The sequence below is a fragment of the Etheostoma spectabile genome, chromosome 4 (genome assembly GCF_008692095.1).
Source record: "Etheostoma spectabile isolate EspeVRDwgs_2016 chromosome 4, UIUC_Espe_1.0, whole genome shotgun sequence".
In the NCBI taxonomy this organism is placed as follows: domain Eukaryota; kingdom Metazoa; phylum Chordata; class Actinopteri; order Perciformes; family Percidae; genus Etheostoma; species Etheostoma spectabile.
Window position 1 is genome coordinate 26,453,868 of NC_045736.1, and position 16,323 is coordinate 26,470,190.

The following is a 16,323-nucleotide window of genomic DNA, read 5'->3' on the forward strand; positions in this document are numbered from 1 at the left end:
ATAAAGGGAAAGCCCTTTTTTTCCAAAAAAAAATCCCTTTTTTTTAAAAATCCCTAGAAAAATATTTTTGGGGGATTGACCCAAATCTCTTTGCACCATAAAAAAATTGCATTTTGTTGCCGTGAATTTGGCTTTAAAGGGAGAACGAAGATCTTTTTTTTTTAAAAGCCGGGAAAGCATTTTTAAGCACCCCTTTTAAAAAAAAAAGCCCTTTACTGTTATTTTTTAATTTTTACATGAAAAAACCCCATTATTAATTAGCAGGTTGTTTTTTAAATGCGTTTTTTTTGGGCACATCAAGTTTTTTGGTTGCCCCCGCTGTTCTTTTCTCCAGAGGCACTTTAAAAACTTCTGATCATATTAAAAGTTTAAATTTAGAGAAAACAACTTTGCTATGAAAAGATTAGTGGAAAAGTAATGGGCCCTTGAGCGGGAGAAATGAAGTCACCCCTTGTGTGTGAAATTTCTCTTTTCTTTTTTTAACAAACCAGAAGTTCGTCTGCTTTTCAAAATCAAAAAAAACACCTGCATACGTGGGCTAAAAAGTTTACTTTACACAGGCTTAATTTACTAAAAAGGGAATAAAAAAAATCAGTTTTGGAAATTTTTTTAATACCTAAAAAAAAAATGAGGTAAAACCCAAACCCTTAAAGGGGCACCAATTTCTTTGTGAATGAATACGTATTGTAAATAAAAAAGGTTTCTTTTTTAAAATAAGGGGTCAAAGTATCCCTCCCCCTATTTTAAAAATTCCTGGGGGGCAGGCAGATTTTTATTATTAAAGGCCAGTTATTTTGGATTTCGGGAAATTTATGCTTTCCTTGATAAATTTCCCTTTGGGCCCTTTTAAAATTTTAAAATAGCCCCACATCATAACTACTCTCACCCTGTTAGAAAAAGGGGGGGTTTTTATTTCATTTTTAGCCTAATACCGGGTTTTTGATTGCTTTGAGAGGATTTTATAAAAAAGTACCCCATCCCCTTTCTCAAGCATGGGGAAGAGTATGTGATGAGGGGGGGTTTTTTTTTAAATTTTAAAAGGGCCCCAAAAGGGAATTTTATAAGGTCAAAATACCTAAAATCCAGGAAAAAAACGGGTTTTTAAATAATAAAAAATCGGGCCTGCCCTAGGGAAATTTTAAACATAGGGGATGTTACTTAAAACCCTGTTTTAAAATTAAAAACCCTTATTGTTTTACAATAGTTATTCATTCCAAAGAAAATTGGGCCCTTTAAAGGGTTTGGGATTTTACCTAAATTTTTTAAAAAAGGGTTTATAAAAAAATTTTCCAAAAACATGATTTTTTTTATTCCCTTTGTTAAACTTAAGATGTGTATGTAAACTTTTGAGCCCCACTGTATTGGAAATTATCTATAGTCCTACGCCCGGGCTTTGGTTTTTCTTTGCCAAATCAGTTATTAATGTATCTGCTTTTGGCATTGCTAAGTATCGAGATGGCAAAGAGGACAGAGCAGACCCTGGTCTGAAACAGAAGGCAAAAGAGGTAGGACAAGAGGAGCAGGACAGTCCACTAGTGTCTGTTTCTGTGTGTTTTAAGCACCAAATGCTTGATTTGCATGTTGCTATGTGTGTGTTATCCAGGTGCAGCAGCAGGAGCTTGCTCAGATGAGACAGAGGGAGGCCAACCTGACTGCTTTGGCAGCCATCGGTCCCAGGAAGAAGAGGAAGATTCTGGACTCTCCGTCTTCCTCTGCTGCAGCTGAGGTAACAATAAGCATAGTACATATACCAGGGTTGTGTGTCCTGGGCTAGCTGTCAGGTATAGCCCCCTTATAAATGCACCATAGACTGTACCTTTGTCCATCTGGCACTATCTTTCACAACCTTTTCCATCTACACCCCGCAGAGAACAATATCTTACAGATGTCGTAGTCTGAAGTTCTACCTTGGACTCTGTAACATTTTTATGTGGAAAAAATACCTGGGTTAAAATTGTTTCAAGCTTTTCTCAGTGTGGTACAGAAAAGCCTGCAAGAAGACTCAATTTGTGTCAGTGGCGAGTCATGAATTAGTATTAAGATAAGGGAAACATAACGTCACTTGACCACCTTTTGTCATGGCCTGATTTCTCCGCTATTTCTTTTCAAGGGTCTAGAAGCTGACAGAGGGAGGTACGGCAGTTTCATTTTTCCATTCATGGACATAACACAAAACACACATGACCCCAACATCTTTCAAACCACAGGTTTGGTGGGCAGGGCACTTAAGTGAAAATTAGCCACCTTCTTAAGGTAATGGTTGAAGAAAATCATTCCCAAATGGGTGCTATATTAACCGAGAAAGTAAATTCTTCGATTGCATAGCCGTGGCAGTGGCTAGAGTACAAGGATGCATTCCCCCAAAGCGGTGCTTTGCTTATTCTGGGCGTTTATTAAAAAAACAAACTTACAAAAGGGAAGAAAGGAAATCCTTACCCAAAACCCTAAAAAAAAACAACTATAAAACCTGTTAAATTAAAGGTTGATAATTTCATGAATCAAGACAAATTTAAATTTCCTTTTAAAACCTTAAATTCAAAAACACCAAAAAAAAAAAATTAAAACTCACCGAAAAAGTTTCCCCCCGGGTCTCCTCCCGGGGGACGTGCCGGGAAACCCCTCCCACAAGGCCCCAGGAGGCATCCTTCCCAAGTTTCCCAACCCCCTCAACGGGCCCTCCTTTTCCCAACCCGCGAAGGGGGCAGGGGCTCTACTCCGGGCTCCTCCGGAATGCTGGCTTTTTCACCCATCTCTAAGGGGACCCCAGCCCCCCTCCTGAAAACCCATTTCGGGCTTTTTACCCTTGATCTTCTTTCTTTCGGGTCATGACCCCCTTCATGCCCCAAGGGGTTTAGGGTAGGACAAATTTTTCCCCCGGTGGGGATCGAGAGTTTGCCTTCGGTAAAGCTCTCTTTTCGTCAAAAAGGGTCCCGATAACAAAAAGAAATACCGAAAACCGGTTTGCTCCGATTCTCCAAACCCCCTTCACGCCCCAGGGTCCCCCCCCTCGCGAAAAAGACCCAAGGTATTTTAAACTCCTTCCTTGGGGTAAGGCCTAAACCCCTCCCCGGAAAAAGCACCCCAAACGTTTCCCCCCTGCTGGAGTGCTTTCCCCGGGGTGGGTTGAAACCAGGACGTCATCACCCAAAAATCAGTGTAGCCTAGCTGCCGTTTTGAAACTTTTGAGGGTTACTGTAAAAAGTCGGAAATATCAGGGGAGAAAACAGGGCACGACTTAAATGGTGCTTCAATTCCCCCCTGTAAATTTAATTTAGGCTTTTCCAAGTGCATTTCCGGGTTTCTCTTCTGCCTTCTGTGGTTTTTCCCATTTGTTGTCTAACAGTATTGTTTGGTTAAAAAAAAATTTAGTTTACATTCTAAGAAAATTTTTTAAAATTTGCCCAAAAGGGCCCCTTGCGTAAACACCTTTTTATTAATTTCCGATTTGCATTTTGGAAACCTTTGGGCACAGACCCCTTTTTTAAAAGGGGCTTTTAGCCTGGGATCAGAAAAAAAACCCTTTACAACCCCCAAAACCCCTACAGTTAAAAAATGCAAACTTTCATGCGTTAAAAACACGGGTTTTTTAAGGAAAAACCTAGTAAATTCACCAAAAAAGTTGCTTGGGGGAAAAGAGGCCCTTTTAAACATCCCCTCTACCCTGACAAAAACCCTCTTTCTTTCAATGAAACCTTTTTACAACAGGGAAAAAAAAAATAATGAACCCCCCTCATTCTGGCGGGGCCCCCTTTTTTCGAAAAATTGTCACCCTGATTTTTAAAAATTTAAAAGGATGCCTTTAAACAAGTCACCGGGTCCCTTCTTTATTCCCTAAGACTTTTCTTGCAAAGGTGCACACCTGTACTTGCGGGTTGGGTTTTTGTCGAAAGCGGGTGCTTATGCGGGGTCCGACGCGCTCACTTTTTCTTTTTTGGTTTCTTTTTTTGTTTCTCCTTTGACTAAAAAACTCTGTAAGTTTATTGGTATGGTTATTCTTTATTTTAAATATAAAAAATCAAAACCCCAAACAATAAATTTCTCTTTTCTATTGTTTTTGGGGTTGTGACGGGAAGGGCATATAAAACCAAACATTCAGGAAACAATGTGCAAATTTTTTCTTTTTTATTTATTTGGAAAAAAGGTTACAGAAATTAAAAGGGGGTTTTTTTTTTTGTCCCCCTTCCCGGGCCCCCCAATGACAGTGTGCTTTTCTGCATAAAGCCCTTTTTTTAAAATGTTTTTAAAAAATTACAAGAAAAAAATGGAATTCCCAAACAAAACAGTATTGCACTTTTCTGCAAAAACGGGGGCCCAAACTGCGAGCTTTTTAAATTTTATTCAAATTTTTACCCCATGTTATCCCCTTTAAAAACCAAAAATTTTACCCAAACCCCTCTGGGGTTTCCTATTTTTAAAAAGCACATGAAGGGGGAAATATTTTTTTAAAGAAAAAAATAAATCTCAATTTTTTTATATTAATTCATCTAATCCACAATCTTTTAATAACACCCCTCGCAACTGCAGAAGTAGGGCTACGTCCTGGGGTACTCGTACCCCTGGTTGAAAATCACTGACCTACAAAAAAAAACCTTGGGGTTTTAATGTATTGAAATTTTGGGAAAATAAAAAGATATGTAAATTTAAAGGGGCATAAGGCCCAAAACCCCTGATTTAAACTAATCCACATAAATACAAAAACACTATCCACCCCCCACTCTAACCTCTTTTCTCTCCCTACCCTTTTTTTCATCTTGCGGGGATCAGGCCGTCCCCTTGTCTGGTGGGGTGCGGGTCTGGCTCCAACCTACACGGCACGCATCACACGTGAAACTCAGGGACCTGCCTTCTGTTTGGGAAGGGAAGATTTCCCAGTAATTCCCATTTCCTCTACAAAGGCTTCCTAAAAGGGGCCCTTGGACGTCGGGGGGGAAAGGAGGGGAAATGTGTGTGGAAAAACCCAAACCCTCCCCGCAAAAAAAAGCAAAGAGCCCTTTTATAAAAAGAGGGGGGCAGCGTACGCGCACATTTAAAGGGTTTTTCCCAGGTCCAAAGAAACCTGAATACGATACCCAAAATTGGGGCCTTTCAAACCTTTTCCCCTCAAAAAATGCCTATTTTGTTTCCCCCCCCCCCGGGGTTATTTAAGCTGAGCTACTTTTTTCCCCCCGTACAATGTTTCAATCAAGTGCAAAAATGGATTATATGTGTTTTGCACTGTCCACAGACGTCTATTTTCCCGGATTATTGGGTATGTGCATTAGACGTTAACTTTTAAAATTAAAACTTTTGTTTTATTAGACCACAATTTAATTTTTAAATGTTTAACCCTGAAGGTTTTTTTAAACCCCAAACTGTGAAACCCTGCTGGTTCCCTTCCAACAATGGTAACCATATACCCATCCCAAAAAAATTAACCCTTTTAACCATGAAGAAATATGCGCTTTTTTATGTTTTAGCATATTTATTTACTAAACTTAAGCTTGAATGAATTTTTTTATTTTTTAAATTTCAGTGACACCAAATTGTCCCGTAGCTTACATTAAAAACCAATGCATTTCCTGATAGGATATTTTTTAAAAATCAGTTTGGGACTTTTTGGGGGGGTTATTTAGTTTTTCCGGGGTGGGGCCCTTATTTTTTTTTTTAAATCATTTAAATTTTTTGTTTTTAAAATGAGTTTGAATTTTTGGGTTTTCCCCAAATTTTAATGGGTTTTTCAGAAGTTTTTAAACCCCAGATTGTTTAAAACCAAACCCTCCACCTCCCTTTAAAGTTTTTTCTTTTTTTCTAGCGGGCCCCCCCAAAACCCCACAATTTTTATTTTCCCTACAATAGTGATGCCCTTTGTCCTAGACCTAAAGTGGGGTTTTTTCCTGTATTTTTTGGAAAAATGTTACCCCTGTTTTACACTTTGGTTTTGTATAGTTTTAAACCAAAACCCGCATAAAAAAAAACACATTTTCTCTTTAAAAAGTTTGAATAAAAAAGGGTTTTTTACAGTAACCTTGTTTTGGTCTTCCTGAAAAATTAAAAAACTTTTTTGGGAACTTTTTTGATTTTTTAAAACGTTTTTTTAAAGTTTTTGTCCCTTTTTCTCCCCATTTTTTGATGTTTTTTTTAATTTCATTTTTTTTTTTTTTTGGACATTTAACACTACGAAACCCAAAATTAAAAAAACCCCTTTTTCCCAATTTTTTTTTGGAATTTAGGGTAAAAAACCCATCAATAGGAATAAACCAAATGTTCGGTTATAAAAAGCAAATTAAAAATTATGTCAAAAAAAATTTAAAAGGGAATGTATTTTAAATTTGGCAAATCACAGACGGAAAATAGTCAATTTTATTCAAAATTTTTAAAAAAACCACTTCAATTTTTTTTCCCCCTGGCCCTGCAGTCCCATGTTAAAGTGTCCTTGGGCAAGACACTGAACCCCGAGTTGACCCTGATGCTGTGCCCTCGGAGTGTTAATGTGTGTGAGTGTTTATCTGATGATCAGGTGGCACCTTGTACGGCAGCCTTGGCCACAGTGCATGAATGTGTGTGAATGGTGAATGGTTTCTGTACTATGTAAAGCGCTTTGAGTAGTTAAGACTAGAAAAGCGCTATATAAATACATCCCATGTTATGTTGGGTAATTACAATTGGGTAGTTAAAAAGAACACTGATATAGGAAATGGGTCAATTTGACCCGAGGACAACATGAGGGCTGAAGAGATTTCTCTGTTTCTGTTTGAATTTCATTGTATTTCACTAGGGGGCAGCATTGCATTATTATAACGTCTGGATGGTACGGTGTTTGGTGTTTTTTTGCCCCCAACATCTCCTTCCAGACAGCATGGCAATTGTTATGTCTAGAGTTAAGGTTAGGGTTAACACCATTGAGCGATGTGTACTGCATGTAGCACTGAGGGTATTGCACAGGGGCTTTGTACATGAATGAGCTGAATGCCTTAATTCTTCCTTACGCTACCTGTTCACAGATAATCCACTGAATCCTCTAACATCTGGATACCACATGTAGTACACAGTTTGTGTCCCCTGGGTCTATATAGACATCTATTGAGCACAACTCCCATGAGCCGAACACACATCCCTCAACCTAGAATGAAATCACGCTTACACACGCAGTCTGCAACCAGTCTGTGCTGTGCTTTGTTTGGCTTTCTTGTTTGAGTCCATCTCCATTATCAGCCCTACACAATACATTGGCAACAGCTGCAACATCAGCTGCTAACATTCACCACAACCATGGGCTGGAAATAATTAGGCCATTCTGCCACTGGGACAGTTGCCTGATGTTACAATGATTGGGAACAGCTTGTGTATCGGTGTTGACCAAAGAGGAACAATAAGTGTATATTTGGAGCCATCAGTGGTGATGAGCCACAATTTCATTTTCTATAATCAAAGTACATCTGAGAGCCACTAGGTGGCAATTTTACCCCATTACAAGGATTCTCCTGCAGCTGAGTGAACTGAAACATCAGGTTCTTATTTATAGTTAATATTACCTTGTTACATTAGGGTGAATTTAGCGTTCACATGTTCATGCTTTGCTGTGCTGGACACGCACATAACAGACTACTTGGCCAACCTGCCAGGCGCTCCAAAAAAGCATAATATAATGGACAAAGAGAGACAGAAACAGTCTGGATTGAAAATAATATCACAGCATGTGTGCTGCTGAAAAGTAGAGCTGGATAAAAGCCAGGCATTCAGTTGTGAACACAGAAGCGGCGTGGCCTGACAGTCCCTTGTGGCGTCCGTCTGGTGATGGCGGTGACTCAGGTAAGGCCTCAACCCTTGTGGCTCTGCCCAATCCAATATTTTTCCTGGTAATCCATCCACTCCTCAACACTGCTGCTCTTTCAGAGTTAAGTCCACATAAGCTCCCACTTGAGTGCCAGAGGCAGAGCAACAACAGGGATGGTGCTGTTGCCTAGCGACGTCTCAGTCACTGCACCTGAGGGTGTTGGGTAAACACCCTGAGCCTGCCAGAGGGAAGAAAAAAGAAGTAACATCACCGTTTCCTTCCATGACATTTATTAAAGGGAGCTGTTATTAATTTGTTACAATCGTTGTTGTCATTTTTGTTTTCACCCTAGGGGGGAGATTATATAACAAACTATACTTAAAGCAAGTTTTTGTGTATGTGTGGGTGTGCAGGCACACCCTGTGCCTCTGACTGTCCGTCTGTTCTTAGCTATGGGTGCTTTTGTCTGATTCCAAGATGGGATTTGACTGCTCTGATAGTACTTCTCAGCAGGGTGTGTCTCTTGCACTTTCATGATAACTCGCCAGCCTGAAATTCTTGAAATGCTTGTTTGTGCTCACAGAGTGGCTCAGTTTTAATGATGGTTAGAGGCTGATGAAAACTCCCCCTGCCCCCATTACTCGTATGAATCACATGGTTATGAAAATGTGTATTAATAAGACCCCTAGAAAGATGAATAAGAAGGTTGTGATATTTTTTTATTGACATTATTTTGCAAACCAGTGAATTCAAAATTACATTCGTAATCCCACCATATTCACGCTGTGAGACAAATACAATACTAAAAGTCAGTTAATTAATTTGATCCTTTTCAACGCCTCCTTGCATATTGTTGATTAAGCTTTGAGCTTATGAATAAAACTCTCTCCGAGGAGGAACATGAGAATGTGATTTAGATGAACTGATGTGGCACACTGAGATCCATTCGCCGCACTTTATCACTCATTAAGATGCACAAATCCAGGAGCCTATAACCAGTTTTATCCTGAAATGAAAGAGAAGGCTTTTCAGCTCTTTCCTGAATAATCACACCTTGAAATATGTCATGCAACAACAGTTCATTAGTTTTTACCTCCTTGCAAGTCCATTTCCTCCGTGCCTTAACCCTTGTTCCACCCAGGTTAATGTTGACTTCCGGACACTTTTGTAATGGGGTCGACCAGGGCAGTCTGCTTTCACCCGGAGATACTATAATAAGGCCAATGTTTATGACTGCTGCTGAAATGGGTTTGTAAGCAGAGCTAAACCTGTGAGATATTGACGCAGGGGTTAATAGCCTGTTGGCCTCTTTAATGGAGCTGAATCAGGTCAAGCAGCAAGCATTGTCAGCCCACAGGAGAAGAGCATCTCCATTTACAAAGTCATCTCCTGCATGAGGTAGGACAGGCACCAAAATGTGTTGAGCGCACACACCTTTGGTTTACACAGTGAAATGTGTGACACGCATTTACACACACAGGAACAAACAAGCTAGGTGCCAGACTCTACATGACATAGGCTGATGTAAAAGTCAAAACAGCTTTTTGCATTTTAACCAACTGATCTCACTAAATGCAGTCAACAATCAGTGAGTTGATCTTACTATTATCCTCTGAGCTTTTTAACAACTTGCTTGACTAATGTAAGTGTCCAGTGTGGTAGTAAGTAGGCTACACGATGGAGGGCAGACATTGAAAAACATTCTACAGCCACGTGTCTTTATGAGGCTGTACTTAGGCACAGCCTCACAAAGCATTAAGCTAAATGCTAACTCTGCGGACAATGCTAAAATGCTGATGTCAAAGGTGCTCTAAGTGATGTCACACGTGTTTAAGGCTAGAACATTTGTTGCCACAAACAGCAAAGATCTCCTCACTGTCCACGAGCTGCCTGTCCTCAAAACACTGTAAAAAAAAAGACAGCCCAGGGTCTACAAAAGGCAAACTGCCCACCTGCACCACGAAGCATACACTAACAGCGTTCCAGCGTTCCGGCCAATAACCGACAAGAAGGATTGGGGGAGGGGATGGGAGGAGAATGAGGATGAGGAGGAGGGAGGGGCAAGCTAGTCTAGTTTTGGTTGAAAATACTTCTAACGTCAAAAAGATGTAACGTCACCCAACATCGCTTAGAGCACCTTTAAGCAGGTACCATCTTAGCTTAGCGTGTTAGCATGATAACATTTACCAGGGGAGACTGCGTGTAGTGGGAATCCATTCTGTTGCAGTTGAGGTATTTCTCAGAATAAGTGAAAATTTGAACCAAAACTCATAGGGAATGTAGTTGGTATGACTTTACAACCTCATGGTGGCTCTAGAGTAAAAAGCAAGAGGATACCTAGAAATGACTGCACAAAATGTCATGGTAATCCATTCAAATGGTTTCCCCTTTTGTATTGTTTGCTTGCTTGCTTATATGTTTTATTTAACTCGGTACTATTTTTTTAGTCATTGTTTAATTTAGTTTATATTTAATTTAGTTTGTGCTCATACACTATATATTTGCAAAACTATACATAAGACTAAAGATGAGAAAGGTCTATGATGTAAAAACAATGTTTTTATTTTTCTCAATAAAAACTATTGCTGGGGAAAGAAAGAATAAATATAGAACATTAAAAAGGAATGTAAATTACCAGCTTTGAGCCAAGAAATTCACCTCACATATGAACGTGATGCTGTTAGGATGGAGACAGGAGTTTATGTACATACGGTGTACATTCTGTGACAAACAAAGTCATCAAGCTACAGTTAGTCAGATTACATTGGGCACATGGCCAGATAACATAGGTTGTTATTCCTCCCCGTCATGTTATTGTATTATCATCATTACATTAACAAGATTAATTCTGTTACACACGTGTGGCGGTCAATTATTTATTTATACTAATGAGTGTTCTGTATATCTATTATTTATCGTAAGCTTTGGTCTGGATTCCTGAAGTGATGCTGACAGAGGGAAATGGAGGGGCAGATGGGAATAGAAGCTTGATTGCACCCTGAAGGACACCAGAGACTGACTTGGCTGCGAAGGAATCATCTCCTAACATTTAGACATGTAGCCAGTGTCCCGGGGAAGGCACTTAACCAGTGGCTAAGGTGAAGAATTACATCCAGTTGATTAGAGCAGCTGCTCTGCTCGAGGATGCAGCTTGAATTTACAACTGCACTCTAGCATGTAATCACACACTGAAAGTCGATCCTGAAAGAGCTTTAGCAGCAGCACCACAGGTTTCATGGACTTGTGTTGAGGATCTGAACAAATAACACAAGGGCAATCCCATGATGTATAACTGATAGTTGAAGCAGTTGTGTGAGCATAGTTTTACACCTCATAATTAGAGGGTTCAGTTGTCAGCAGTGGAAGTCATTTACATAAATACAAGTATGTTTCACAATGGGAAAATTATCTATAAAAAGTACAAGTCCAAGATCAATATTGCACCTCCGTACAGCTGGGGGGTCTCGCAAAAAAGAAATGGCAGAGGCCGAGATGGCCCCACTTTGTGTCCTCAGTTTGGGTGTGCTTCCAAAAACACTCAATACATTTCCCATTGTACAACACAATAGTGTCTTTCACCATGCTGAATTCCTCGAGTAAAGGTGGAGGTGCAGTGCCCCCTGAAGAATTTTGCTGAAGAACAACCACATAAGTATAAGCAGCAAAATGTACTTATGTATCACAAGTGAACGCACTCATACATCCTGTCTCAGTGTTATGAATTATTAATACATTAACTGGTAAGCAGCTCAGTTATTTGCCCAGTGATGCAGAAATTAACCAGTCCTTCCATGCTGGAATAAAAGTGCCGTGTGTCAGCAACTGCATGGTCATTTGTTTAAAAAAGCTTAATTTAGGAACATAAAATTTGAGAGTGAAATAGACCTTTGTCCTGCATATTTCTGTATATCACTCTGATTCCCCACGAAAGGATTCAGGTCATGCAGAGCCTGTGTTTGCATTTTCCTAGTCAGGTTTTGCAGTGAGAAGTCATGAACCAGTTAAAAGGAAGCAGGAGGAGATTTTTCTCCGGAGAATTTTATTTTTGTCGTTATATTTGGTGGTTATCATGGCTGATACTGGAAGCGACCGATCGAAGACCAAAAAAAGGCAAAAGGGACGGGGATGGAGATGGATCCTGAATTGGCTTTCTTACTCCTAGGCAGGTATGTAATAAGTCTATTTCATTTATAAAACACATTGCAAAACCTACATCAATATAATGATTCATCTTGGTGGCTAATACAAAGTCAACTTTGTTTCATCAGGGTCATATTCCAGTTATTAATCTTACATAGCCAGAAACAGATCCATTACCTCATCGCTATGCATACCTGCTTGACCCAGTTGATAATTCAGTCTTTCTACTATAATACATAATATATATATAATATAATACTACAAACTACATATACTATATATAATAGTTACTTCACTGAGTGCATTTATTTCACTGACAGTAACAATAGCTGTCAAATGAATGGAGGAGAGTATAAAGGACTTTCATTGATAAGATACTCCACAAAAAAGCAATCATGATTTAAAGGAAATTCTCTTTTCAAATTCTGTTTGTTAATGCACAGACAGTGTTTCATCCCTGACGGATGTAAGCACCCTGTCTTGGCAACAGCAAAGTGTTTCCGCTGGACCAGCAATTCATATCATAAATGGCTGGTCGTTAAACAGTAGATGTTCTCTCCCCCACTTGCAGCAGGAACATCAAATTTATTCTGCTGCTTTGATCTCGTTTTAGACCGAGCCCTGAAATAGCAGGATGCTGAGAGTGCTGTCAGCAGAAAAGCAGCCGGCAGAGCCAGCCTGTCCTGGGCGGTACCTTTGCTGAATAGCAACATCCAACACTAAACTAGGAACAGTTGATCACACAGCCGGCATCAGAACCAACATCCGGTGGGGTTTTTCTCAGCACCGACCCAAGAGACTCACTGGCTATATAAAGAGGAAATTAAAAGAGCCAGACTTGGACATGTTTGAAGAAAAGAACTTTATTTACAACACACAAGGCACTGGCTGAAAGCCAGCAGCAAAGCTCTCAGTATATACTCCATTTATCAAGGGGGCAACTTGAGTTTGCTTTCTTCATTTACTACGCCTGTCTGCCACAGGGAAAGCCAGTGCTCATCAAAGGAACCTTATCTGAAGTTAATCTCTTTATCTGCCGACTGGGTATGACCAAGACGACCTTTAAGTAACTTGATTATTGTTTCAGAGCGGTGGAGCCCACCTCTAATGAGTCTCTTATTAACATAGGTCTGCAATTCTGCCATGGTAAATAGCAAAATCACTATTCACTACAGCAAAAGTGAACTTAGGTTTATTACCGCATGTTCTCATTACTGGGACATTCTAGTGTAGATGAGTAATAAAAGACCTTTCATTAACTAGTCCACTATGCTCATCAGCTCTGTTCACCTCTACTGTCTTCTCTCCCCCTCCATTGCTAACTCCTGTAATTTCTGGCCATAATGGACAACACACGATTAAGTATCACTCTATTTCATTACCTCATTTGTAACCTTTTTTCCCCAAACCATTTTCTAAATGTTATGCATTGTCCCTGCTGCGCGCGAATCCTCCCCCCCTCTCTCTGCTGACCCTCTCTTCCATCCTTGTAATCACCTCTCCACACGGCCTACCTGGATCTTGCCACCACCTCATTTTTCCTCCCTCTTTCTTACCGCCTGCCTTACTGCTTTCTCTCCGGGTGTCTCATTAAAAGCGCTCTATCTAATGAGATTAAGCCGTGGGGATTAATGGTGTGGCTAATTGATAGACACACAGCTGGAGAGGATTATATCCCTTTAAGTCCCCAGTGGATTTTTGGTGCTTCAGCTGACTAATTGAAATCAAAGGAATGGACACAACTATATATCCTGACCTCTCCTACTCCGTCTTCTGAGATGATATAGAAGGATGAATAGTGGGTGTTTCATTAGAAAACAAAGCCAAACCCAAACAATAGGGTCAAAGCTTAACTGCCTGATTCCAAAGGGAACACTTAAAATAACATTATTCGACTGCATAATATAAAGAAGGTGCAATCAGTCCGAGTGCAAATACAATCCGATCATTTCATGAACAAAAAAGGAGGGAAAGCAGTGAATTTAAAGCCAGTATGTGTGGAACTTTTATGATATTTTTGCTAACTAGTCTGATGGCATTTTGCAGAAAGATTACACAAGCTGGGTGAAAACTGATGCAGTCTCTGTGTTGCTTTCAGATCATTCATCATCAGTATTCCCTGGTTAATCCATGTGGTGGGCTATCTTTTTTAATGCTAACACTTGGGGCAAAAAAACCATCAGAAATGTTAAATTCCCACACGTAGTGGCTTTAAGTCTACGCTAATAGAGATAAAGCTATATTAGGTAATGATTTTCAAAACAAGACCACAGAGGCCCACTATTATTTTAAAGCTTTGAGTGACATTATAAATTCATTGACACACAAATACATCAGCATACACCTGAAGATAATGAATGTAGGGAATATTCCAAAAAAAGGTGGCACATTTTCAAAACATGTTTTGTTTATTTTCTGAAGCACACATCCAGTATCTAGATGAATGAATAAAATAATCCCAGGACACTGAATAATAGAACAACTATCAGCAGGCATGGCTAATGAACCTTCCACTGTCCCGAGGCCAGAGGCCAACAGAAGGAACACGTCTGTCAGAGACATTACAGAGTGAAAAGAGTTGGGCTGTGTTTTCACATATAAAAGGAGTATAACAAAGCATTTTAAAGAACACAATCTCATTAGAAGAAAAGAATAGCAAAACTGAAACAAAACATGTATAAGCAGGCGTCTTAAAAAATGGAATTATGCTTCAACAGAGAACAAAGAAACAAAAATATCCACATATTAAAAGTGAATGGGCCAAAAAATCCCCTAAGCCCGATGACGAGCTAGAGAAAGAGCAGCAACTTTTATGTCATCAATACTTCAAAAATAGGTATCTTACAGTTTTTTTTATTTTGTCAGTGTCTTTATACAGAGTATATTTATATAGTTTCCGCTGACTATTTTCACATTCTCACCACATAGTAACAAGTGCTTTGAGTAAAACATTTTCAGGAAAAAAAAATCATGCACCTTTAAATAGTTTTGTTGGCCTATAAAAAACGGGAATGTTCAAGGCGACAAAAAAAATTCTTTCTTAGATGCCTTTGTTCCAAGTCATTTCAAGTTCCACTTTCTTACATTGTCTGACTGATCAGATCATGCCATTAGCTTTACACTGTGGAGAAAGCAACACAAAACCATACAGGGCAGGCAAGCATCTCAACATAAAGGCTCCTAATTGCATGAGTCCACAGAGGAAAGGCAGGCATTCTCCACTAAATTAGAAAACCCCCACATGTATAAAATGGTCTCACACAATGTCAGTGTGTCGACAGGTGATGCTTGTGTATGTCAAACTGAGCAGGTCCTTGGAGAAGAGTGTTATCTTCCACACAACAACAACTGTTAAACTGTTATTGGCTTCTTTTAGGCCATAATTCATTGGGTTATGATGTCCGAAAGTCTGCCCTGGATGTGTCCTTCTCTCCTGGGACTGCCTGCTGGGGTTTGTAATCTGCACCACTATAAAGGGGAGAGGAGATTGACAGGCAGGGCTGGTTTGAGGAGCGCAGGGTGGCGACAAGAGAACGCCTCCACTGCACTGCACGAATGGCAACCGATCCTGAGATAGCAGGAGTCTGATACAAAAACACACCACAAAAGGCACTTTATAAAAAGACAGTGCTTCTGTTCTAAGGAAATTCAAGTTAACAGAGTGAAAGAGAGAGTCAGAGAGCGTCTTCCCATAAACATTCTCTTCAGTGTGAGACTAAAGCAAGAGATGGTTTCGTTTTTGAAAATCAATCAAAGCACAAATTCACTACACGTGTCTCTCACGACCGCCTTGATTCATCCCCAGAGAGCGCCGGGTCCAGCACGGTGAGACAACAACAAAAAGAAAAAAGAAAACACTACAAACTCGCCACAAAATATAAAGCCAGAATACAGTTGCGTTGCAGTGGAAATTCATCTTTGCGGGCTCGGTCCCTGTGAGCAAACTAACACAGCCCGTGTAAGGGTCTGTTCCTCACACCTCTACCATGGAGACTGTGTCATGTTCTTGGCCCCTGCCAGTGGTTTCTAGGAGCATCCATCCAACCGACCCCGCCTCTCCCAACCCCTGCCGCAGCCCCACCCAGCCCCCCGCTCCGCTCTCAGTCATCGTCCCCTCCCCCGTAGAGGTCGGCCAGCTTCTTGAAGCGAGGGCCCCAGTCGTTGAGGTAGTCATAGTCCTGGTCCCCTGAGCTGGTGGAGTTGAGTGAGCTGACGGAGCCGGCAGTTGAACCACTGCCCTCGTAGTCAAACACCAGCAGGGAGTCGTAGGGAGGAGCTGTGGGGTCGTTGTCTGCTGCCCTCAGACCCTGGAGACACAATGACAGACAGATTCAATTTTTTTTTAAAAAGATATTCAACCTCTCTACAGTATTTCCTGTTCCGTGTGGTTAGACCTATAAAGTGTATCAGGATGGTCTTTTAGCAACACC

General features: G+C 40.3%; 1 protein-coding gene across 1 annotated transcript in view; it reads right to left on the minus strand.

The window, feature by feature from the left end:
* Window positions 1–14,282: 14,282 nt before the first annotated feature.
* Window positions 14,283–16,323, minus strand: part of LOC116687850 (cadherin-4-like) — a 211,308-nt gene continuing 209,267 nt past the window's right edge. Inside the window, 1 exon segment of the mRNA XM_032513525.1 lies at window positions 14,283–16,200. Within this exon segment, the coding sequence (XP_032369416.1) occupies window positions 15,994–16,200 (207 nt within the window). The 3' untranslated portion in view covers window positions 14,283–15,993.